The following is a 26,198-nucleotide window of genomic DNA, read 5'->3' as shown; positions in this document are numbered from 1 at the left end:
CAAGTACTTTGTAAAAAGTAGTAATTATTTTAAGTGCAGTACAAAATTCACTGGGGTACTTTTAACGCAACACCCATTAAATGTCCTAAAAGTACTATCAGTTAAAGTACAGCAACTACTGAGCTCAAATGTCAACAGATTTATCATCACGAAAACTGAGGAGGAAAAACTCCCGTTTGCTTCTGAGGTCCATGGGTCTGTTAAACGTTCCAGAGAAAGCTAGTAGGTGGACCTTGAGTTGTGACTGTTTTCTCAAACGACTGTGCCTCAAAAATTTCCACAGTTTTAGATTATGTTTGTGTGTGTGGTGAAATGACTAAGGGTCAGTTGAGGACAGCAGGCAGTGTGCATCTCATTTATTTTCACCCATTGACACGTTCCATCGAACAGCCAAAGCTACCTCAGAGCCAGAACAGCGTACCATTACCCTTTAAATTAGAATACATAAATAAAAGCTGTTTGCATATAAACAGTTGCTGAAGTGCACGCGGATTTACAAAGACACTGACAATGTTTGTTTTTTTCCCCCCAAAATCTATGTATGAACTGAGGCTCATTTTTTCAGTTCACTGTCACAATGTCCTTCCCAGGAGACAGATGTCAAGGCTTTGCATAACCAAGCAGGAGTAAACTCTCGGAGGAAGCTAGGACAGTCCTTTTGTAGCTGTATACTATTTACAATGTGAATGACAAGAGGTTCTTTGAACCAAACAAGATGATCAATATTAACAAAACAACTAAAAGCTGTGGGTTTTTTTTGTAACATTCATATTCATGTGCTATTCAGACACAAAAATAAGCAGATAGAGACAAACAGAGCTGGTTCATTGTTTCATTCCACCTTAAAAGACTGCGAGTTTCCTTGATTTAACAATTAGCCCTTAGCCCTGCTTGTCACAAAACAATCCCTTGACCAGAAAAGTAACACACATGGGCTGCTGGGAAGTTACATCCTCATTTCTCAACCACACTTAGTCACATCTGCACGCACACACACACACACACACACACACACACACACACACACACACACACACACACAGTAAATTCTAACCATCCCCCATTCAATCTAAGCTTCAGCCAACTTCAAATTAACAAAACTCTCTTGACTTTGAGCCTGTGGAGCAGTCCACTTTCTCCACCTACAGGAGAAAAGCTGAACTACATAGTGCTTCTGCTCCATCGGGTTTCACATTTAAAAACCTTTCAGCACCTCACGATTGTATTTGCAGCTTTAAAAAAAAAAAAAAAAAAAATTCTGTTGCCACGTAAAAAGCAACAAAGCATAAACACACTGTTCCATCTGCTCTGAGCTTAAGCACCATTTCATTACAGTTTAAATCAAAAGGAGAAATGCAACAGAATGGAGACACTAAATCCAATTCATAAACTGTACAATGTTAAGAACCCTTGAAGGTGCCGTAGTTTTTTTTTTGTTTTTTTTTAATGATTCGGTAAACAAACACAATATAAGTTAAGGAATCCTCATACTATCATGTAAAACTCTCCCTCAGGTTGACCAGTGCTGTCCATCACAGAGAGAGGAGAGGAGATGGGGGGACAAGATGGACGTTTTCGAGACGATGGCTTCCTCCTCCTCTGTCGCTGTATTGTTGCAGAGATCGACAGATGAAGCAGATTGTGTCAAATGTCTTTAGTTGAGTGTTGATGAAACCAGAGCTGAGGGACTTGTGAGGAGGGAGCGATTCCTCGTGGAGTCAGGCCTTACTCTTCGTCCGCGTTCTTCAACATGAGGATGGAGTTGTAGATCTTCAAGGCGGGTCCTAACTTGATTGACAGGATCTTGACAATGTCCGCTTGGGTGAGTAGCAGGAAGGCCTCGCCATCTATTTGCTAAAAAGGGGCAGAAGGAAAAAAAAGATTCAGCTCCATATCATTGTTTTTTAGGGACTAATACAGATTTGGATACTTTTAACTGAAAAACCAAGATTCTTTTAGCAGAAGCTGCTGATTCATATTAAACCATCTTCACACCTGCAATAACTGATGTTTTTGCCACATGGGCAGCAACAAGTTGGGAACACAACATTGACATATCATTGCCTCTTAAGTTGATATGACTAACAGTTATTCATTTACACATCCAGCAGTTACAAGGCAACAACTCATTTGGAGTCGTGTTTGTGTCCACTTGATGAATCTTAAGTCCAATATTCCATCTCTTTTAGCTCTGTTTTTGGTCTCTACCACCTCTTGAGAGAAAGATCTGGCTCATTAGCAGCTAAATGCTCCAGTGTTCACCGGCACGTCACTAACTCTGTCTGTCACCTTTTAATAAAACGTAGTTGGATTAAATCCTGAGCAAAAAATACTGCAAATTCAAAACTTGAGAAAATGTAAGTGACTTTATAATCATATGAAAACTTGCTGACCTTAATGAATTGTTACAGATACAGTGGGAGCAAATGGGAGCATAACAACACTCTTGCACGTCTTGGTCTTTAATGAATTTCAATATATAGCCAAACCCTACAAGTCATCACAATGGGCTCAATGGGGGGATTTAAATAGAGTTAATGTTGTGTATCTACAAAATATTACCAATGTTTTGACATATGAATCGTTTGGTAGCATTAAAACTGTAGGGATGCCTTAATAATATGAAAATGTAATGCAAATTGCTAGAAAACACAAGGGAACTGCATAAAATTACAGATGTCTGCACAGCAAACACACTAATAAGGTAACTAAGTGTGCACATTGTGACTTAATAAAAAGTATTATTTAATGTGTGGAAATTTCTGACCCTTTTATCGCTCACTTGATTTCAGATGGAAGACCAAATAAAGATGGCAGAAATAAATGAACATTGTATTGATTAAGTCAGTGCTATGTATATTAATGCAAATTGTACGTCTGTGATTATGTATCAGTTTTCAAGATCTAGCACCAATGCGAGTCGAGCATGTTTTCTTCACATTTATTTTCTAGTGCAAAATAACTGCCTTAACCCTCACACACAAATAAAACTTGATTTTCTCTGTACCTTTTTATCATCATTGATAAAGAGGGACGTGTTAGCAAGACAGGAGGCAAATCAGACTGAGTTCTTTCATGATAGAATAAGAGAATGACCTCTTTCCAGTTAACAGTTAAACATTCAAACTCCCACTGATGTCAAATATACCAAAACGGGCTGATGTATCAGAAAACTAATACTGGTTGAAGACTTGATAGCTTGACATTATAGCACAAATCTCAAGTAGTGCTTGAAATGATTAGTAGATTAATTGATCAGTTAACTGACAAAGGACTGACAGCGCTGATTCAGAAAAACAACAAACAAAAAATCTTAACTATTAACTGCTTGTAAATATGGGCACCAGGCTAACACCCAAAACAAGCAATCTGAAGACATCACTGTGGGGCCTGGGAAATTGTTAATTTTTGACATTATATGCAATAAACAACTAGTTAAGTATTTGAAAAAAATAATCTGAAAGGTAATACTCACTAAATAATCATTATTTGCGGAGCTAATCTTAACTCTTGTTGAGTTTGTCAGTAGATTGAAGTCGTAGTTAGCTATAAAGTGCTTACCTCTGTTTTAAATGTAGCAGCATGTTCTTTACATCCAGGGAGTCCTTTGACAAAACCGGCCACCTGATGAACAGAGACAACATACAGCCAACAGCTGCAGACAAACTGCCAAACACAATGTTTCAACCCATAAATGTTTAACTACTTAATCAAAGTGACTTGCATGTTTTACTGAATCTTAGTTTTTAACCTGACAGGCAGAAAGAGAGTACCGAAACTCTTACTTGATAATTCATACAGTTTCCCTAAAAAACTAGATGCCTTCATGTTGGGAAAGTGAATGAGGAGTGTCTGCTTTTCATTTGTCGACACAGTTTGAGAGAGTAAACATGTCTGACCTCCTCAGCGCTCCAAGTGGCCACTCTCTTGGCAGTCAGCCCCAGGACCTCGGGCAGCAGCTGGCAGTGTTTGTCCCAGCAGAGAGCCACCCGGTGGGGGGGTGATGCAGAGATGCCGGGGGAGAACACAGACTCGTGGAGGGCCTGCTGGAGAGAGATGGCATCTGGAGAGGCTGACGAGAGGGAAGAGGAGTAGCGGAGACAGCAGTCAGTGGGGCTGAGGGGGTGATTTACATGTTTCATCTGATCCCACGTAACACACATTCACACGCACCTTTACTGTCGCCAATCTCCTCTTTAACATAGTGCATTTTCAGGTATTTGGGAACTGGAGCAGTCCTGGAGAGGACATTAACATACAAGTTAGAAGTTAGTAGTTAATACTCGGCAACATCCTCTGCACTGAACTTCAGCAGCACAGTTTGGTGTGATGGTTTCATGACTGGTACCGTTTAGGCCTTGTTCCATTGTGGCTCTGCTCACTGACTCCACCTGGTGGCTCAGTCTGGCTATTGCGCCCTAAACGCTCAGCATCCACTGCCACTGGTTTCCTAGCAACACAGATAACCCGCTCTCAGGTACCGACCACAGGATAGAGTTGCATGCAAAACACTAATAGGAGTCCTCCTGGGAGTATTAGTCAGCCTCGTATGTGTTCAGCAGCAAACCTGTTGTGGGAGTCCTCGGCTCCTTCAAGATGCTCGGGCGGTGAAGAGGTCTGAGTCGAAGTGTTCGTGTGAGGATCGGGGCGTCGCCCACGAGGATGAAGTCCACTGAGGGTGAGAGGTCGTTCTCCGCTGAGGCGATCTGGCAGCAAGCCCTCCTTGTTCAGATTCATCTCAGAATAAGGACAGCTCACCTGACTGCAAACACCAAGACACACAAACTTAACCCATACATAAAGTGAACATTTCAGAAACAGTAATTTCATAACTGTGAATGAAACAATTTAACGGGTTACAACAATCAGGAAGGAAAAGCAGCTACAAAAAAACACCTTAACCTTAAAGATTCAAATCTCCGACACACATACACACGCGCAACACATTTACGCTGCCGGCAGCCCACTCAAGTACAAATGACATTTAAGAACACTTACACTCTTTCTTCTACTTTTATACTTATTACATACATAGTCCTGAGACATTGATAAAACATGAAGACATGAAATTTTAACCATTTGAAAATAATTCTCAGTAAAGCGCTGTTATAACAATACTGATAGGATATGCAGAAGCTGAAATAAAACGTAGAAAATTTGGATTTTTCAGACATCACTTTCAAAAGTGGAGGATTTAAATTACAATTTATTAATGAAAATGATTTTAAGAGTAGGACTGCAGCAAGGTGTGTTAGGTAACAGTAGTAAATTCACCGGGATAAAAGGGGGGTGGGGTGAAAATATTTTTATGCCATGAAATGATAAATGGAGTAGTATTATGAAACAGAGTAAGAGAGGAAAAGAAGACAGACTGTGAAAGCACAAAACTGAGTATATGCTACTAACGTGTAGTGGGTCCCGTAGCGAGGTCCTCTGATGTGGCCAACCCCGTTGCACCCTGGGGTAGGACATCCTTGTCCTGGGGCAGTCAATAAATCACTGGACCCTGAAACACAGACACAAACACACACACACACACACACACACACACACTAGGAAGTGTTAATACAGCTATGGAAACAACTACAAGTCCATTTCTTTTTTGAATTCGATACAGATTCCTCCCACCACACAAAGACGTTTATGAAGGCAGAGACAAACTCAGCTGGCTCATTTGTTGAAATTACAATTTTTGATCCCTCTCCTAAGAAAACTCAACTGCCCTCACTGAATACCAGGCAGGACAGACGGGGAGAGCCAAAGTGTCTCTCACCGTTAGGGTACTGTAGTGGGTGTCCAGTTTTCTGACACCACCCTACAGGGTGCAGATCGGGGCAGTCTGTCTCCACCCAGTAGTCATACTCTGAACTCCAGCCATCAAAATGGAGCTAAAGGAGAAAAAAAGGGAAGACAGCAAATTACACACAATCTGAGTGCAGAGTCGAGTCAAAGAACATCTTGGCGAGGAGACATGCCGTACCTTCAACCGGTGGTCCTCTGTGTCTGCAATGGTTACAACGCGGATGAGCATGGGGTTCCTCTTATCGACAGCTTCCACTTTCATCCCAATCTGGAATCCATGTGGAGGTCGCTGCAAACACAGAGCATAATAAATATAAGGACTTTATACAGGCTAATGCAGTACATACAGTACTATAAATCTTTGTGTACTAGTATAATTGTGTGCGTAAATCCTACGGGTTTGAAAGCCCGAGCAGGAGCAGCCTGTGTTCCTGTCTCTTCCAGGTATTTCTCCCATGAGAAACTCTTCGGTTGCTTATATTCTAAGGAGATGAAATAAAGACTCCTTAGCTGCATCAATCACTCAAGACAGTCCACACATTAACACAGACACTATTATGGTATATCAAAAATTAGAGAATCTGGGTATCCACATGCATTTCACCATTACTGTACTGTAAAATTAGCTTGAACATATTTACTTAAGAGTTTTGTGTTATTCTTTCTTACAGCAGTAACAAAATTTGGAAAAAATATCAGAAAAGCGTAAATTACTTTCTATAGAAAAATACATCTATGGCAAAAAAAAAAAAAAAATCAGCTTTATCAGCAGAATCAAATTCTTAATTAGCATATATCTCTGATAACATTAGCTCCTACATTAGCTGGGCCCTATAGTATATTAAAGTAGTTTATACTGACCCACATGTGTCTTGGTCTGTGTCTTACCAGCTGGAGTGGTCAGAGTTAGCTCAGCCTCTTCACAGTACCCCACAGGATGAATGTATGGACTGCTGGCATCACACCTTAACACATAACAATACACAGGTGAACACAGTGTATGTAAATGTGTCCACTATCTGTCCAGTTTACCAGTTTTGTTTAATTTCCAAACTTTTCGAAAACCTTATCACATGTATTTCCAGTATCTTTTCATACTCTGTCTTCCCACACTACATCAGCATAATAGAGAAGCCGTGTAGACGTTTTACTACCGCGGATTTCACTAGATTTCAAGCTACCTCCTAGTGGACTACGGAGCATCTTTGGATCATCCCCGTTCTTTCAGTCTTAAACCAGACGCTCACCAGTAATCATATGTGTCATCCCAATTGTCAAAGTGAATGAGCAGGCGGTTATCGACAACAGCAGCAATGGTTGCTACACAGATCAATGAAGGGTTCTTCCTGTCGACCGCCTCCAGCTTCATCCCTGCTCTAAATCCAGACGGAGTCACAGACTGAAAGAAAAATATTAAAATATAAACATTTAGCCTGTGTATACACATTGCATATAAAGTCCCTGAATTAAATAACGATCCGATGGCTTCAGAGAGTACGATTGTGTGGTTGATACTCACTGTGTTGAGGCTTTTGAAAAGGTGTTTTGGGGCCAGTTGACCCCTACAGTTCTTCACATACATGCTCCAGTTAAACTCTCCATCCTTACAACCTACAAGACAGACTTAGTCAAGAAGGTTGCCACTAATATTTACAAAAAATGTTTCATATCCAGTGATATGTTTATTTGTAAATTCACAGATACGCTGTGTTTGGTCAGCGATTTTGCATCTACCTTTAGGCAACAATAACTTGTGTCCGTTCTTCTCACACCAGCCAGCTGGTTTCAAATCCCACGAGTCAGCGTTGGCCCAGAAGTCATAGCATTCTGGGTAACCATCAAAATGAAGCCTTACTCTGTAACCCTGGATCTGAGAGGCAAAAAGACACCAGGCATATATTCAGGACAAATAACAAAGACAAGGATAAAGACATACATAGTCTTCGGCTGAATCAAAGCCATATACAAACATTATCACCCGTACCTCTGCGACAGTGAGCACACAGAACAGAGACGGATGAGATGGGTCCAGTCCTTCCAGCTTCATCCCCACCTTAAAACTATTCCTGCTTTGGGGAAACGACTGATGCTGCGAGAGAAATGTACATCGCAGCACAGTTCAGTTTAACAGACACCAGATGAACAAAAACAAAAACATGTGGTTATACTAGACAACATTAAGGCGGAAGGTGTATATGGAGAATTATACCTCTTTGAATAGTTTAACAGGAGCAGCAATGGCCCTCTCCTCTTCAAGGTAAGCAGGCCAACTCCATGCACGCTTCTTATTGGGAGGGGCAGTCACTGAGGATGGGCAATAAAACATTATGCATACATTATATACCTCTTCACCCAGTTTAAAAGGATTATTTTATTCAGATCAGCCCTTCTTAAATCGTGGCATGAGGGTTCACCAGATAATTGAAAAAAAAAGTTTTAATTTATAACTATGTATTTCGTGTACATGTGAAAATGCACAGAAATATTAATACATAGCACCTAACCCAATGTATATCAGCTCTCATTCATTCTTGTCTACTGTCACACTTACAGACACAGGGTTAAATTAGAGTTAATACATTTTAAATCACAATTAGAAAATAAGACAGATTTTCATCTATGCTACAATATTTGAAAATAAAACTGGTTTACTGGTGATATATGAGATGACAGTCTTCAACACTGGTTTAATTACTCACCAGAAGAACAGTGCAACAATAAATTACAACAATAAACTGCAACATTTTAAGACCAATGAACTGAATTTAAGAAATATTGTTTTTAATTCTGTCCAAGACCCTTTAAGGCCTTGAATTTAGGTATCAATGTCAGACATTTAAACAATTTCATAGGATGTAGAGACACTGTGAGACAGGAAAGCAACTCTCTCCATCCCTCCTTCCTCTTAGAGTGGCAGCAGTCTAACATACCCAGTTTAGCAATTTTGGCACCTCTCCTGCCTTTGGTAGTCTTGGCCTTTTCCTACAAAAGGTGAAATGAAAGAAACGTGTCAATAATCAGTGCCATCAACTTTTTTTCCTTCACCCTTCCTGTGTGTTTTCTCAACTTAAAGATGTACGATAAGAATGGAAAATTTCCAGAGGATGATATTTTGTTTGCAAAACGGTTCTAAACACCTGAGTGGCCAGTAGCTCTGGAAGTTAACAACACTAGTCACAAATGCTAAGAGTATCCTCCTCACCTCTGGTTCCTCTTGGTTGTCTTCCTCTTCGTCACCAGAATCCATGTAGATCTTCCTCTTTTTGCGCACACGTTTACCAAGCCTCTCCCCTTCAACTGCCTGACTCTCCCGTGCTTCCCCTGGAGACGATCTTTAAAAAAATAAAATAAAAAAAGACTGATTTGGCTCATGACTAATTAGAAGAAAAAAACAAAATTATCTGAAGGACAAGAAAGAGGTGTTAGAGAATTCAAAGTGTGTGATTTTACCTGCCACTGGAGGGCTGTGCACAAATGGAGCTACAGAATTTGCCCTGAAAGAGGGCATCCTGGGAAACACGGCCACCACAGGCACGGCACCTTGACGGCTCCCCATTTGGCCCCATGTCGGCACTAGAGCCAACTTCAACACTGGGACCAACTTCCACGCTGGGGCCCTCTTCTAAGGAGAGTGGTACAGGACCAGGAGCTAGAGGACAGAGAAGAAGAAAAAAGGGGCTGAAACTGAGGCTGTTCACTGTACAAAACATGGGTAGATCATTAAAAATAAACACTGTTCTTCTTTATAATAACGGTATAGTAAGGGTTAAAAATGTGCTGTCATACCTTTACCATGAGAAGATCCTGGCTGGCTCTGATTGGCTGGAGCTTTGGCTATGCCGGTCTGTGACTGGCCCTCTGGAGGAGGGGTGGGAGTGTGAGATTGAGCTGGGTCCAAGGTCTCACGGTTAGGCTCTGCCTCCTGGCCTTTGACCTCTAGGTCTGTGACAATCTCAAGAGTCCCAAACTCTGTCATGCGGAACTGAAAGACACAAGGACAAAAAACAGAAATGCTCATCAGCGTTTCCTCGGAAACTGGTGGGCCGAGGTGATGATGATTCTGATGATACCATTCTTATTCAGCTTGTCTCCAAATGACAGTCTTACCAATAGCCACACTACTTAACTTTGTCATTTCTCCTCTTTTTCCCCTGAAGGTTTACGTTTTATCTTTTAAAAATGTGTTAATCGTCTATGATGCTTGCAGAGGTGGTGTTTATTTCAAGCAAGGTGGCCCACTTCTACTATAAAACACTGCGGGAAGGCCTGCCGTTACAAATCTGAGTGTAATCAGAGACATGTAAACAAACATTTAGAAAGTGAAGGATGATCTTGGACAAGAACACAAACAGATCTCTCATATACCCTGATGTCGCTGCCTGGCAGCGTGGCGATACCATCCTTCCAGTCCAGAGCAGCCATCATGTCAAAGTCCGCTCCCTGGGAGGGGCCATCACTGGGTGGAGTGTCAGTCATTCCCACTCCTCTAATATCCCCTAACCTGCGAGAACATAAGAGTCAGATCAAAGACACTGTCATATATTGACACAAAAACATCATAAATGCTCAATAGATATAATGCAAGTGGAATAAATAGGGTCAGTCCACACTTATGACTTTATGTCATTATATTTGTCTATTGTGTTGACTGTGTGTGATAATCCCCAGTGACATATCATCCCCCGTGCTGTTTACCAACGCTATGCTTCCAACTACAAATGAATTTTCTACCTGCACTTGTAAACAGCAACACGCAGCATCACCGCCAGATGGCGACTGTGTGCTGGCTTGCAGGGTACACCATGCACTTCGATTTCAGACAAAACAGTCAATAATAATATTGTTTTGCTGGTCAACTAGCGGTGAAATACGTGCACAAACGGCCTCATTAGGGTGAACCTTCATCAAGATCATTCACAAACATGAGGAAAGATGTCTCAACTTTAACTTAACCACATAAGTTCATCTTTTCCTTGTTTTAACAGTATCTCCTAAAACCGGCTGTTTGCCTGGTCATGAACAAGGGAGAAGGTATTTTGTTTATCAAATTTAAGGAGAACACTGTTTTCTGCACTGACTGGCCAAACTTAAAAACGTTTTAATCCGACTAATATTACGATATAACGTTTTACTGTTGACGCATGTTCAACACTGAATTAAGGTGGTATTTTATGTTTGCACGGTGGTCATAACCATGTGAAAAGTAAACAACAGCACAAGCTAATGGATCTTGATTAAGTTTGACTTTGCACTTCATACCTCAGTTTTATTCTGGCCATAAATAAAGTGTATGTAAGAGCGCCCATGATTAGCATTCGTCTTATACAAAATGGCGGAGCATAGGAAGAGGCCACTAACACGTTTAAACTATGTAAATTACTCAAGTTACCAATTTAAACAAATCGTGCAAAGCCTCTACGCATCGAACAAAAGCAAATGCGTGCTGTGTAATTTCCTGACTTTGTGTTTTCCTTCACTCTGGGTATTTTCTTCACTTTCCCCTTGTCACGGAATGTCAGCCCAGGTTGCTAGCTAGCGCTGACATGAAGCTAACAGTCAGCTAGCTCCACTCCGTCCAGCTGAACGGAGGATAGCTACACGGCTAGCCGTAGCATTGTGACTGGATGCAGCCAGCTAAGGACAATCTGTAATAAATAAGTTTCCCGGTTAATAACAATAGGAAAACGCATTTTGTCAAACGCAAATATTTCGCATAACATCGCACACACTCGCAATAACACGACGCTCCTGTTACGAGCTTCAACATTGTTGCTTGACTAATTTCTTCAATAGAAACTTGAAAAAAACGATTTATTCTCGCCGTTTTAAATCAGAGTGGAATTAATGTGAACTAACCCCAATTAGCAAAACGAAGGTCGGTTTTTCAAATTTTGCCACTGTTAAGGGCAACAAATGAGTATTAACGCCCGTATTGTTTAAAAATGTGGAACTCACCTCGTTTCTGTTTTAACTCTTATTTAGAGCTGGATAGAAGAGGGATGCGCATGCGTGTAAGATGCGCTGCCTGACAACTTTGGGTCTCGGAAAAGTTCAGTTCAGTATCGGTGGTCAATACCAGGCCTGTGTGCACTCATAACACGCCCAAAACTCAGTTCACTGCCGATATAACGAATACTACCGGGGTTCATGTTTCACCCTTTGCCCCTAACAGCCTCAGAACCACCACCCCTCAAAGAAGTGAGACTGTGTATCAGCGGAGCGCAGGGACCGCAGTGTCTCCCATTAACGTCCAGGAGCGGTCGGTTCATCCGTGTGCAAACCGGCTGTTTTCTCCCTGGTTTAAAACCCCCTGCGATCGTTTGATGGCCAGTTTATATGCACACCATTCGAGCACAGGCGATAATCAGTTTGTACACGCCGCTGCTAAGTGTAGGATTAAATACTCAGCCCTGTAAAATCACCCGAAGTGCCATTTCCGACCAAAATCATCCGAATACGTCGCTACACAAGAGTCTGGACCGGCTCGACTCTTCCAACACATCCACAGTTATGTGGGCTAATGTGAAAAAACCACCAGCAACGTTAAATGAAGTCGGACACGACAAATACGCACATACACACATTCCTAATCTAACATTAGCGAAACACTACGTCTAATATGCTAAAATACGCCAACAGGGTTGGATTTTGGCTGAAATTCATCAACCAAGAAGCCACTGCACCGTGTGCTATGGTACCACCTCTTATGACACTTCAAGGCTACTTGATGTGTGGTTTATGATTTTACTGTGACTGCTAATCCATTTAAAGTCAGTCACGGAATTTCTATAGGGAACTTATTCCTTGTCTGGTGAATCTGGAGTGTTTCTTGGGTCGCTGGTGGTCCACATGCTCATGTTCAACCAAATTATCTCCAGCTAACCTGCAGTATTCAATCCCTCCCACATTGGGCGGCTATGGTTCGTCCGGTAATAATAGGATACAGATCTCGCCGTCTTCGCCCTAATTTCCCTGAAAATAGACAGTACCGGAAGCATAAAATTGCCACATTGTCCATGACTATGTATTCGGTGGCTTGCAAACAGGTAGATGTTGAGAAAAGTCTTTATTTCAGTCAACAAAGGCCGCCCTGATACGAGGTGAAACGAGTTCAGACTCGGCTGTCAAAGCTGCGGCGCTGGTTCGTGTCCTGCGATTGTCGCTAGATGGCAGGAGAAGTCCAGTTTCTGGCGGATTAACGGGGTCGTGCTGTCTACTGCAGCCTGGATTATTTGGTAATATAACCTCAAGTACAAACCATGAGATGGCATTCAAAGGCAAAGCGGTCGACTCGAAGGTAAGGGGGCAAGATGATATACCGTGATTTTAACCTGCATCGGGCGTCTCTGTGGACTCTCAGTCTGTCAGTCGGGACCGACCGTGGGGAAATCATGTGCGATAAAATAATGACGAGGATATGACAGGCTAGTGTTATGTCTGAGGGCTGTTTTTTTTTAATAACATACAGATCTATGATTGTCATTTATTATAATCACAACTGTATGCAGCAAGTCGGTTTTTTTTTTTTTTTGCAGCAGATAAGAGTCGCTATCTGCCTGCTTACACTACATCGCAGACCCCCCCCCCCATAGCCTTATAATACTGTATGTAAGGCTGCACACAGCTCCAGGTTAGTGTTTGGCAATGTTGCTTTACCTGAAAAATACGTGGTGTTGCCCACCAGGGCCGATTAGATACTGTGCTGTGAAATAATGACTCCTTCTCTGTCTCAATCCCACAGACCGTACTCCTCAACCTGCTGCTGTGTCTGCTCATATTTTACTCTCTTTTCTACATGATTGGGAGTGTGTGCTTCGGTGCCTTCAGGTGTGAACCCCTGCACCCAACCTGTCCTTAACCATAAGTCTCCCATAATCGTCAAGAGTGTGGCCAATGAAGGATGATAAACACAGTCGTTGTTAGTTACTAGTTTCCTTACCATATAATTTTCATACAAACTATACAGTTTGATGAGAATATAAATCATAGTTATATAGATTGAACAACAGTATGCCAAGTAGTAAAAATGAGCAGTAACGCTTTATTTTACTACTACTTTTTAGCTACATCTACAGCTACTTACACATTTATGGATCAGCAGTAACAATCTAACAGTATGTTATAGTGTTTCACTCCTGGGTCAAACCTTTTATTATAATTTATTGATTATACTTACATGCTTTTAGTTAAGTACCACTTTCAATGCAAGAATTTCACTGGCAATACAGTATTATTACAGTGTAATATTGATACTTTTACTTAAGTAAATAATATGATTACTTTCTCCACCACTGCTTCCCATATATAGGCGGTCTGGAAATCCTAACTTTAAGCATCTTGAGCCAAGTAATAGAGTTCCAAAAAGGCCGAAATATCCGTAACCAAATTCCAAGTGCATCAGTCAAAAATAACTGCATAGTTATTCAATAAATAAAGGAGAACTGTCTCAAAATTTATTACATATACCAGACTCTGCAATGACAAACAGCACACACATTGAAACTATCTAATGCAAGAAACCTAATGTGATGAGGATATTATCTCCAGACCCTCAGGGGTCCTGATCCCAAGAGCTCCAGGTTCACTGCACATAAATAAGTGTGTCAGAAATGAATTTATTGCAATTTTGTTTTCTAAATTTTGGAATATGTACCCTAAAAACACAGTATCAACAGAACTGGTCGTGTTTTTTTTTTAACATGTTTCCTGCATCTTTACTTCATTGTGACGCCCTTTTGTAGAGGGTTCTTCTATCAAAATAAAACTTTTAGAAACTTATATTAACTTTATTTATTGTTGTCCTCACAAGATGAATATTCCTAAATAAAACCATTTAAGAAAATAATAACAAACGAAAACCAGGTAAGGTAGTACTGTTTTTACTGGATCTGTTCATGAAACATAAAGTGGTGTGTGGTCTGCAGTTTGGACCTAATGGATTTTTGGAGGTGACGCGATACATACACAGTGCACACAGAGCAGAACAGAGGGTCAATAGGAGCCCAACATCTTATTTTTGCGTCAGGGCCCCATTACCAGGTTAATCTAGCCATGGAGCCACCTCTGCGGGGCAGTGATCCAAAAGACTTAAAAACAGCTCTGGTGTTTTCCACATAGAAAGATTGAGTTATCTCAAAATTAAAGTTCTCTTTCATGAGTGTTCACATTACCTTTTCCACATCCTGTGGCCTATGCATGGAGACTCCCTTTACCTGATGCAAGGTAGATAATACAAGAGCTGCGATACATTTAACACTAATTGCACCTTCATTAAATTTTTGACCTGCACCAAGTACAGTCATTTCTTCTCATTTAGGTTGGATCATTTTGATGGACTGATTCCATTTGACTTTAAGACCAAACCTGCTGAATCCAACTCCAAATACTTGGGTGAGTATACTTAGTGCAGCCAACGTGATCACCAATGAGTGTGAACTTTGTATAGATAACGCTTTTTCTTGCTCTATTGGTCTCCCTCAGTGAACCTCCTGTCCTTGGAGCTCACCTACTTTTGCAGTGGCCTTTTTTTTGCTGCAGTGGTTAGGAGGCGGGTGTGGGACTACGCCCTCACTGTCACACTTGTGCACGTATTGATCACCAGCCTTGGTGAGCAGAAATCTAACAATGTATCTGCCCAGGTTACTCACACAAATCATGGAGTGTTTGGTTAAACTGCACATTTTGTTTCCGTGTTGCAGTGATGTTGGAGTTTCCCATGGTGTGGCAGTGGTGGCTGGCTTTAGGTAATAAAAAAGAAACGACTGGCACTTTAAGTTATTGTGTCCAACTTTGTGAGCTGAGTAATGCTCTACCTTTTTGTTGTCCCATAGGTAGCGGCTTGTTTCTGATGATCTGCAATGGTCAGTTGATTTCAGCTTATTTCACCTGCCAGAGTGACCAGATCTACGCCTCCTTCAGCATCTACTGACAGGGAGAAAAGTAACTGTGAATAAGCTGTTTCATAAACAGTCTTGTGAAGTGGGTAAGAAAGGATCAGACCAGATATTCTCTTCTTGAAGACACACAGTAGATTCTCCTTCGATAATAGGCTTTTTGACAGTAAAAAAAAAAGACTCCTTAACATCACACATAAAGTCCAAGCTGTGTCCAATTTGTGTTTAAGGGTTGTCAATAGGATGGCATCCTTTTGTTTTCATATAAACGCCACAGGGAAATGTGCCTGTATTTTGCTTTTGATGCACAATGCCTCTGTCACTATGCAGGATTTTAAGGCGGCCCATGAAGTATTTTCAGTACCTTTGTAAGCTGTGAATGTAATAGCTGAATGAGAATGTTGCAATACATGTTTGCTGAATATTTAAGATAAAAATGTCAAGTGTTGAACAATAAAACTGCTTTGAATAAAGTGTTTATTGTTTCATCCCTGTACACATTAAGGTAGCGAGGACTTGTGAAATAGTGACCAGCCTATTTCACATTCTGAACTGATACCAATACTTAAAATAACAGTAATAAAAATATACATACATATCAATTAGTTAAGTGTAACCAATGAAACATATAGTGTATTGCAGCATTAATGTAAGAACTTTTTGCCCAAGTTTTTAAAAATGGACTTTAACTTAATAATTTATGAACTAAAAAATAAATATTTGAGCATGCTCCCCGAGGATTTGGTGTTGTTATTAAAGCGGCTGTACTGCCATGTACTCTGCTGGGTTCATGAAGGAGAATCCTGGGAAGGCCTCGCTGGCGCCGCCCGCCTGGCACCGCTCATTCACGGAAGCAGGAACAGGTTGTAGCGTAAACTCTGGGTCGATCTGGCTGATATCACAGGGACCATTCTGGAGCAGAGAGAGGAATAAACTTACACTCAGATACACTGTGCACTGATTAGAAACAATATTGCTCTCCACTCATTTCTGAATCACTCGTACCACTTTTGGGATGAACGGTGGTGTGACTTTCCTGGAGAGGAGGTCATCCCAGTTGATCGAGGCAAAGAAGGGGTGTTCCTGTAACTCCACCTGTAGATGAAACAAAATTAGACCCTCTGTGGTTATGCGTGTTTAGGTTCATCACAGTTTGTCTCTCTGTTTTGTGTGGGCACTTACAAGGTCACAGCTCCCCCCTAAGCGTTTGGAGACATCCCTCTCCAGCAAGCCCTCTAACAGTGAGCGTGCAGCCTGAGACACCCCACTATGCAGCTGCAGAGGAGCATGAAGTATATTCTCAAACATCTCTGCTTTACTGCGGTTGTAAAATGGAGGCTGAGAGGGAGAGCAGGGAGATGGAGTAAACTGAAGATACTGAGGAAGGTGAGATGATGAAAAGGAAAAGGATTATTACACCTTTACTTACCAGTCCATAGAGCATCTCAAAAAGCACAGTGCCAAGCCCCCACCAGTCCACTGCTGGACTATACGGGTGGCCTTGTAGCACCTCTGGAGCGAGGTACTCAGGAGTCCCACAGAATGTATGCATAATCCCACCTATGGCCACACCTTCTTTACAAAGCCCAAAGTCAGTCAGCATCACATGACCTCCACTGTCCAGCAAGATGTTCTCTGGTTTGAGGTCTCTGGCAGAGAAACAGATCGGACAAAAGAGTTGGTTTAGTCTATGACTTCCTTCCAAAACGTTCTTGTTGCTTCACATTTGCTTTTTCTTTACTCTTTATTTTTTAATGTGCTGCTGGAGGACATTGGTGGCTGGTGGTATTTTTGTGATCGCATTTTCTATGCAGTGCTCTCAAAGTGAACATTTCATTGGGATTTCCCTGCATAGATAAATTAAACATGCCGAACATGTTTAAATCAAACATGAGCAATGAAAGTGAGCAAGCGGTGAGTTAAGGAAAACTTGTGAGTGTCTCTTCAGCGGCTTGTCTATATTCATGTATATATGTGTACATGTACCTGTAAACAATGTCAAGAGAGTGGAGGTAGCCCAGCGCCATGGCCATCTCTGCAGCGTAGAAAGCAGATCTGGGTTCAGGAAATGACCCCTCTCTCTGAAGGTGGTAAAAGAGCTGAGGGCAACAGGAAATCAGTCAAATACACAGATTTCATAAATGACAATTAGATTCAACACAACAGCAGATCCATGGAGAGAGTGGTCACAACCTGATGACCCCAGTTTTGATGACTGCTGGTCTCAAAATTGCTTGTAGAATCTTTAAAATTAAATTTTATATGTAGGCTTAAGAAATATGTGGCTAATTCTGTTGATTTTGTGATTGAGATTTGTAAACTTCACTCTAACTCTGATTCAAATGACAGTCTCTTTTGAATTTTGATTTCCATAAAAAGTAATGGTTGTCGGCAAAGGAAGAGTTACAGTCGTTCCCTCAATTTTTAACCATCAGGCAGTTGACTGAGAGAAGTTGATTTCATACACACACCTCCCCTCCATTAACGTAGTCCAGGACAAAGTAGAGTGTATTTGGTGTCTGGAAAGAGAAGTGGAGTCCCACCAGGAATGGATGTTGCAGTCCCTTTAGCAGAACACTCCTCTCAACCATCACATGCCTCTGCTGCAGAGACACAGCAGATACAGTGAGTAGATAGATAGATATATAGATAGATAGCTAGATAGATAGAGATAGATTACCTCTTTCCTCTTGATAATCAGCTGTTTCTGCAGCACTTTCACAGCATAGTAGCCTCCTTGTTTTCTATGTATTGCGAGCAGAACCTGTAAAAGTGTGATGTATGACATTTAATGTCCCAGAACCAAACTCAGGAGAAAAAACACAAACACGTACAAGGACAGAAAATTCCTACCTTTCCAAAGCTTCCTCTGCCGATAACTTTGAGATAGTCAAAGTCTGACGGCTTCATACTGTTTAATACAGCAATAGAAAACACTCAGATATACGTTGTAATACAGAGGCAGCATACAGTACCACTTAATAAGGCATACTCTTAAAGTATGGGACCATCCCATGGACTCTTTAGCCTCCCTACCTTCTGGTCATATCATCAAGTCAAAAATAATAATACTATATGCATATCGCAAAAAGTAAAATAAAATAAAATGTCTTTTATTTTTTTGTGACAGCTTATTATGGACCAGTGAAGCATTAATAGTCATTGATACATTCAGTAGAGAAAGATTATATCCTCTTTATGACTATTTTTGAAGTGTTACTCAACAGACTTTCAAAAAAGGAGAGAGCTGCTCTGTAATGTGAAGCAAACCTTCTCCTCTGTCACGAAATATTTCTGGGTGTCAGGGGGAAAAATTACTTACTGAGGGGTTTCTGTGTTCACTGAGCTCTGAGGAGAGAAGAGACACAGAGGGACAGGGACGGTCAGGAGGTCAGATTTAGTTTCACCTCCTGTCAACACTCTGCACGGTCTTTTCAAAACCTCCTCTCTGTACTCACCACAGCGCTCTTCTCCTCCTTCTCTTTTCTGGGCCTGCTCTGTCGCCGCAGGATTTTCTGGGTGTCCAAGCTTCAATCAGGAGGTCGAAAAAAAAAGGATATGTTAATTTGAGGGTTTTTTTTTTCATGAAATTCAACACATAGTAAAAAGTTTTACACATGAATTTTTTTTTTTCGAACTTACTGTTGGCAGAGTTGTTGACTAGAAAGAAGTTTGTGTAAGAAGTCACTGAAGCCAACTTTCTTCCCCTTGAGTAGAGCTGTAAGACAGATAGGGGATTAGTAGTTCAACAGCTGTATTTACTAAGTAGGTCAGCTAAATGACTTTGACATACTTTAATGAAGTTATGGAACTGTTTTAACAAACATTTGGGTTATGTTTTCCTTTTAAAAACATTTAAAGGGAGTAAGCCTCAATAAACTACTTGAATATAATATTTTTATACTCATTTTGTTAACCGTTACTTTTTACCGTATGTCTATGATTCATTAGCTAACAGTTAACGGTTAACCCAACGTAAAAAAAGAAAAAGAAAAAGAAAAGCTAATGACTTACCAACGCTAACGGTACGTTGGTCGAACCTTACCTGAGAAGAACGACACAAGCCCTCTCATTTTGGCATAGGTCATCGGCCGGTCTTGAGTCACGGTCATCTGGACGAAGGCTGACTGGCTGACTGCGAGGTTTTTGGTGAAGATTTAAAGGCGGAGCGGACAGCTGGTCGCCTGCGAAGACGGGCTGTCCGGCAGCGGAGCCGCCCCACTCGCCCCACACCGTCACTGCCCCGCTGCTCCGTTAAAGACCGTTGACGTCAAACCCTCAGAGTGCGGGCCAAATGCGGCGTTTAGGTACCCCTCGGGGAGGTCGTAATTGTGATTTGTGCGCTCGTAGCCGACCGTAACTGCTCCCTAACCCCCTCGCATCATTCAGTTTTCCACGACAGCCTCCGGGACAGAATCTGGGACAGTCTTTTTTCGCCATTGAGTTGAGTCTGGGAGGAGAACAAGGGCAGCAGGAATCAGCATCTAATGGGAAACAAAGGGAGTTAATTTGGAACGTGAACCACTTTCACATAAAGCATGGTTTATAAAGGGTTAGAAACCTGTAATTAAGGGTCTAATTAGTGGTTAGTAAATCCTTTACTGATGCTTTATAGATCAGTTATAAGCCATTAACGGGAACAACTTTCGGGTTGCCATGTTGTAGGGACCCCCCCTAAAGAAATGTCATGGCTCTGGCACTTACATGTTGCTTCGTGCAGCTGCAAGCCTTGTGTCACTTGTGCCAGGTGGAAAATGGGACTTACTGTCGAGTCATTTGCTGTTTCTTAAAGACTCCTCTCTGATCCACTGTGGCTTCGACTGTACCTCATTTCTATGTCAACACTCAGGACAAACGCGTCTGCCAAATGAATAACAATACAAGTACATGTAGCTCTTTGATTCATTAGGTAGACACCCTCGAATGGACTGTTCAACCCATTGCCTTCTGGACGATGGGCTGAAGGACATCTTGACTAAAATCTATTTATAAAGTGCTCATTAACATTTGCAACTGCAGGGTTTATTAACTTACACATAGAGTTTGAATAGCTGCTTATATGTATGCAAAACACAAAACAGTACAAGTGTAGAGAGAACAATAAAGTAAATGTGTCATTGTTGCTGTTAAGAGCTGTTTTTATTACATTATTAAGTTCGCATTCTGTTGTTTAAAGACTCTCATATGTATTAGTGTGCCCTGTTTACACAAAATGGTTTGGTAATAACATGGCTACGTGTTTCTAATCAATGATAATGCAGTTCTAAATGTTATTAAGTACTTAGGGTTCCACACTTTCTCATAATTCATCAGGTTTGAAGCGATAAACACTAGTAAGTTATTAATAAAGGGTCCTGAGTTTCTCGATTTCTAATCAGCCATCAGAAAGAGTTGGTCGATCACATGCAATTACAAATCTTAATAAATCATTAATAAAAGATTCTTCAGTCCATCAGGTCTGCAGTTGTAAATGCAAATAAGCAGTTTATAAATGGGTTGGGGTCCAGATGTCCTGCAGCCCTTTTCCAGAAGATATGTGGTCAAAGAGTCCATTAGAAGGGTCTCCCTAATGAATTTAAGAGCTGACTAGAAAGACAAGCAAAGTGTCACGCTGGAGGGGGACCTTCCACAATCTGGCAATCCAAAAGTTGTTCTTACTAATGGCTTATAACTGATCAATAAAGCACTAGTAAATTAGGTCATAACCATTAATAAATCCATTAATTACAGCTTTTAAACTCTGTTGATTGACCAAGTCATTTACATGGCAAGCTAGGGCAAGAAAAGGTAATACTGTTTATATAGCACATTTAATTACAAATAAACCATTGTGTTTTACGTTAAAATGCACATGCATACACTCACCCTCCTAAAGTATTGTCTTTATTCACAATTTATTTCTTTATCTTTATTCTTGGGAGATATAGTTTATGTATTTATGAAAAAAATCCAATTCTATACTAAAGACGTACCTACGGACAGTAAGAAACCAACTTCCACCCCACAGACATGAACTACAGACAGATACTCACACATGCACACATATTGTGCCTTATAGCCTGACAAACAGAGGCATTTTCAGCTTGCTTCTGAGAGACAGGACACAGGCGACAAAGATCTCCAGAGAGCAGGACCAGAGGAACAGAAAGGACCATTGCCAGATGTGGGACTTCTTTAGGCACAGTTAGAAGACCACTACCTGATGACCTTGGTACGACTGAAGTGTAGTCAGTGAGCAGGTCTGAAATGTACTGGGAGCTCAATAAGTGCTTGAAAGACAAAATAGGTATAGGCAGTAAGAGCCCTGCAAAATTAACTCTTTTGGTTGGGCTATGACAATATGTATCTCTTTTTTGCAGCTAAAAGAATTGGGTGGGAAGGTTAAAAGTGGGGTCCCTGAATGCACAGCAAGTTGTAAAACACTTCAGCTCTTGAGGAAACGAGCTGCTGGCATGTGAAGGTAGCATAGTGAACTCATGTTCCCTCGTGAAAAGCGGAACTGGGTGCTCATGAGCTTACAGTGCCCTGTGGCCACGCGGCTGGCAAAGTAACCCAATTGACTTTCTTTTCAAGGGAACTTTGTTTTATAGCTTTGTAGCGCACACTTGTTTCTTTCTTTCTGTATTTGTAGGCCTCTTTATTATGAGTATGGGTTTCTCCTCACATATTCCAGTCACAGGTGGTCAGAGGGAGGACTGCATGCCATCACTGAGTCTGTGAGTGGGTGGCAACACTGATAGTAGGACACGTACTGAATTAATGTGTTTGCATGTGTGTGTCTGTGTATTAGCCCATAGGTCCTACATGTAGAACAATAGATAATAAATCAACAGTTAAAAAGGGGGACCATTCACAGACTGGTTTATGTCACTTCTGGGGGCATTTCATACACAAACCAGCATGCACAAAAAGTCAGCATAATTTTTATGAGAGCGGTTTTACAGTCAACTCGTTCCTCTTGAACCTAAGAATAGTTCATGGGTCATGGAAACTATACAACATGCGTAAATTCATGACACCATTCCAACATATGACAACTCTGTACGTCTGTCTTCCTGTCTCATGTGCACGCCTGATAAATGGCACTGCCTGTTCACACTATGGCAGACCCAATTCTATGCTTGTGATATATGACCAAACTCCTGCAGCCTTTCACATACTGTTTTAGTAAATTGATGTTTTGTATCACAGCAGTTCATACACTCCAGTCTTTTCTGACATTGTGGAATCCAAGTCGTTCTGTTGGGGACTGAACTACATAACAACAAATTTATATCATCAAGTGATTACATAATAAGTATAAATTGAAAGAGGAACTATCTTGAGTCTGGCACAGTTGGTGGTGAACAAATTCTTCGTAGGAAGATGGAGTGGAGTTAAAATTTGGGTCATGCATTAGTAAAAAAAAACGAGGTTGCAGATAATGTACACACATGGGTGATTAAAGGAGTGACTGAGCTTTGTCACGAGATAAAATAAGACCAAAAGTTTAACAGGAAGAATTGGCTTAAACTGGAAATGAGCAACAGAAAAGTGGAAGAGGAAAACAGTGTGAAATCAGAATAAGAGGGTGCAAATCAGATGAAAGGGACATGATGTGCATATACTGAAATAACGTTAGGTTTGTCCCTGTGTCATGGTGTCTAAATTTGGAGCTACTGGGTGCGGGGAAGAGTTGGTATGTACAGGGTGTCTTGGTTAATGCTGCAGAAAGCTGATCCTTGGACAGCAACAGGGGGAGGTTCCTCTCTGTTACAGTGGTGACAAGGGGGTGGGGCAAGAGCCCCTGTCACCCCAAAGTGAACCGGTCTCTGCTAGTCTAACTGACTCCCCTCAGACTGCAGCCTCTTGTCCCATCACTCTGACGGCAAGCGAACTGGTCATGGCTGGTTTTGCAGGCATGCAACAGGTGACGCTAGACGCAAAGCACACATCTCAACAGTCTTACAGGGTTCAGATCAGCCAGCGGCGGAAGAAGTACTCAGTAAAAGTAACAACACAGTAATAAAACAAAACAACAAGTAAAAGTACTCATTCTGTGTAAGATTGGCCCCCGTGACTAATATACTACTATGTAAGATATTATTAGACGTGTGTGTAAGAAGCATTTTACTGTTGTAGCTGAGTGGATACAGGCTACAGTTAGATAATTTAGTCCAGTGGTTCCCATGCCTAGGGGTCAGGCCCCTCCCGAGGTTCATGTGATAAATCTGAGGTGTTGTGAAATTATTAAATGGAGAGGAAAGAAGAAAAATCAAAGTTCGGCTAAACCTTTTTCAGTGTCTGCAGGCCAGAATAAGTTGGTTTTCCACCTTTGCCTTAAGCCCAGGATGTAGTGAAGACCAACAAATGTGACAGAAATAATGTTTTATAAAGCTGTAAAGTCTCATAGTGAAAACCATTCATTTAGTGCAGACTGTGCAGACTTTCATTTACTGATTACACAATAACCACTACAGATTAATGCATTTACTTGATTCGGTTATTTGTACAGGTGTGATAATGGATGTATGCAAAGTGGTTGTACGGGGCACAGATTTACGTGCTACAGCCCTGGGTTCTCTGCCTCAGTAACAGGCCTAACAGGATGAAGACCTGAACCAAATTCAAACTGTACACCCACAGAATCTCATCATTGCTCCCAAAGCCCCTGGCAGCCTCTGGCCTCAGTTTCAAATAGCACCAACATCAGCCTCCATCATCTATCACCCATGTCTCTTCCTTAATTATCTCATTCGAGCACCCATCTCATTTTCACCTTTTGTAAAAAAAACTCATACTCATACTTCTGATCTGAGATCTGAAGTCAAATGCTGAAACTTTTTTGAAAAAAAGGGAAAGGGTCAACACAATTTGGTTTCAGACCAGGTTCAGTGGCTAAAACACACCTCAGTTTCTTGAATCAGTGTAGGCTAATGCTTATTGTATTTTTTATTTTTAGTGGATGAGGGAAACATTTAAAAAAAAGAAAAATAGTATACTTTTTATTTATTTTGTTTGTTTGTTTGCATGTTAAAAACAACAACTATTATAAAAGATATGATGTGTACACAAAGACATATAACATGTACAAACACACTTTTCTCTACATACACTCGGATATTCAGTAATTTAAAGCAAACAAAAGATTGTGCAGGAGAGGTAGAAAACTGAACGCTTCTACAAACACCTCCCCTAAAAATAGCATGATTTTGAGTATAGCAAATTAATTTGAGATCTAATTAAAACATATGTGTGTTCTATACGGGAGAAAAAATAAAGACGTATGATCCCTAGTTTCCACCCGGTTGGGACCTTTTTTTTGCCTTTGTCATGCAACATTTCTCTGTCTTCTCCTTTCCTATCAACTCTCAACTGTTGGCTGTCTTACAAAAACATGCAAAATGTCCTGGCAATAATCAAAGAAAAGAAAAATACTTTATAAAAATAAAGACGCTTTCATCAGGGTGTTACAGATCAGTAAAAAAAAAAAAAAAAGGTCATTATAGGTGTAATTAGCAGCGTTTGACTAATACTCTTGTGCAGCAGTCTAAATACAGTATGTAAAGCAGAGTTCCTGTGCTGAATGCACACACATGGCAACAGTAGTACCTCGTCTGTCCTGTAGATGGCGACAACAAACCAGAGGAACTCGCGAAGGCTGACTTTTCTGTTTCTCCTCTTTTCGTGGGGATTTTTATTTTATTTTCACGTGGCCTAAATGGACAAAAACCGGAACCTTGTGCTGCCAGTGAGTTGCTTTAACCCCAGTCCCGCCAGTTTAACATCAGAAAGGCACAGAAAACAATTTTCCTCACCGCATTTCTGTTCATCTTCTCCCGATTTGAAGCTGATGAACTTCTTTGATGGACTTTGAGGTGGGGTCATCCAAGAGAAGACAACAGGTTCAAGACTCCCTTTAATAGTTTCTTCCGAGTAGAGATGAAGCAGTTTGTCAAATCGATTAATCGTTTCAGTCATTTATTGAACAAAACTGCTCAAAATAATCAGGTTCCAGCTTCTCAAATGTGACGATTTGCTGCTTTTCCCAGTTTAATATCATTATACATTGAATTTCTTTGGGTCTTTTGCACCGTTGGTTGGACAAAAATAGCCCTCTGGATGGGTTTTTAGACTAACTGCGTAATGAAGTCAAAAAATAATCAACAGATTGATTGTGGATGAAAATATTGGTTAGTTACACCTCTGCCTTTGAGTAATACTAGAATCAAATCGGGTGAAAACATTTTTTAAACTTTAATAGTCTCTTTGGGTTAGGTTGAATATTTTCTGTCGCACCTTGCCTTGTCTTAACTCTGTAAAAATGGTTTAAAATGAATACCTGGCTCTCTTTGCAGTTATATTCTGCCATTGTTTATGATTTCAGAGACTATAGTTGACAAGTTGTCATCGTGAAAATAAATAAATAAATAGTAAATAAAAGTGAAAAAAAAAAGTATAAATAAATAAATTGAAACTAGCGCAATTCTATACCAAACTATATCGCTAGTGGTACCGTACGAT

General features: G+C 40.9%; 3 protein-coding genes across 7 annotated transcripts; 1 reads left to right on the top strand and 2 right to left on the bottom strand.

Annotated features, from left to right (window-relative positions):
* Positions 1–341: 341 nt before the first annotated feature.
* On the bottom strand, positions 342–12,455 carry l3mbtl1b (L3MBTL histone methyl-lysine binding protein 1b). 5 transcript variants are annotated; one of them, XM_040118252.1, is made up of 23 exons: positions 11,758–12,455; positions 11,263–11,447; positions 10,168–10,303; positions 9,589–9,784; positions 9,253–9,451; positions 9,005–9,134; positions 8,733–8,784; positions 8,012–8,106; positions 7,787–7,891; positions 7,537–7,672; positions 7,322–7,413; positions 7,050–7,201; positions 6,664–6,767; positions 6,199–6,284; positions 5,981–6,091; positions 5,774–5,888; positions 5,407–5,506; positions 4,568–4,762; positions 4,349–4,450; positions 4,174–4,238; positions 3,900–4,072; positions 3,562–3,624; positions 342–1,854 (listed from the first exon to the last, which is right to left on the bottom strand). In XM_040118252.1, exons 3-23 carry the CDS (start codon positions 10,276–10,278, stop codon positions 1,726–1,728), a joined length of 2,511 nt encoding a protein of 836 aa, XP_039974186.1. In that variant the 5' UTR covers positions 10,279–10,303; positions 11,263–11,447; positions 11,758–12,455; the 3' UTR covers positions 342–1,725. The 5 variants fall into 5 exon arrangements, with proteins under 5 accessions (XP_039974186.1, XP_039974185.1, XP_039974189.1 ...); XM_040118251.1 differs by lacking the exon at positions 11,263–11,447; XM_040118255.1 differs by lacking the exon at positions 11,263–11,447 and having other exon boundaries at positions 6,691–6,767.
* A 608-nt stretch (positions 12,456–13,063) lies between these two features.
* On the top strand, positions 13,064–15,806 carry LOC120784700 (transmembrane protein 244-like). Its single transcript, XM_040118703.1, has 6 exons — positions 13,064–13,099; positions 13,544–13,629; positions 15,119–15,192; positions 15,283–15,408; positions 15,501–15,545; positions 15,633–15,806. Exons 1-6 carry the CDS (start codon positions 13,067–13,069, stop codon positions 15,728–15,730), a joined length of 462 nt encoding a protein of 153 aa, XP_039974637.1. The 5' UTR covers positions 13,064–13,066; the 3' UTR covers positions 15,731–15,806.
* A 195-nt stretch (positions 15,807–16,001) lies between these two features.
* Positions 16,002–19,902, bottom strand: sgk2b (serum/glucocorticoid regulated kinase 2b). Its single transcript, XM_040118702.1, has 12 exons — positions 19,741–19,902; positions 19,338–19,413; positions 19,154–19,223; positions 19,018–19,043; positions 18,549–18,606; positions 18,376–18,459; positions 18,167–18,298; positions 17,682–17,794; positions 17,125–17,344; positions 16,878–17,033; positions 16,701–16,790; positions 16,002–16,607 (listed from the first exon to the last, which is right to left on the bottom strand). The coding sequence occupies exons 1-12, from the start codon at positions 19,805–19,807 to the stop codon at positions 16,449–16,451; spliced, it is 1,251 nt and encodes a 416-aa protein (XP_039974636.1). The 5' UTR covers positions 19,808–19,902; the 3' UTR covers positions 16,002–16,448.
* Positions 19,903–26,198: the final 6,296 nt, after the last annotated feature.

Source organism: Xiphias gladius, chromosome 22 (genome assembly GCF_016859285.1).
Source record: "Xiphias gladius isolate SHS-SW01 ecotype Sanya breed wild chromosome 22, ASM1685928v1, whole genome shotgun sequence".
In the NCBI taxonomy this organism is placed as follows: domain Eukaryota; kingdom Metazoa; phylum Chordata; class Actinopteri; order Istiophoriformes; family Xiphiidae; genus Xiphias; species Xiphias gladius.
The sequence above is the reverse complement of the archived record's forward strand: the minus strand, read 5'-3'. Positions and strand labels throughout refer to the sequence as shown.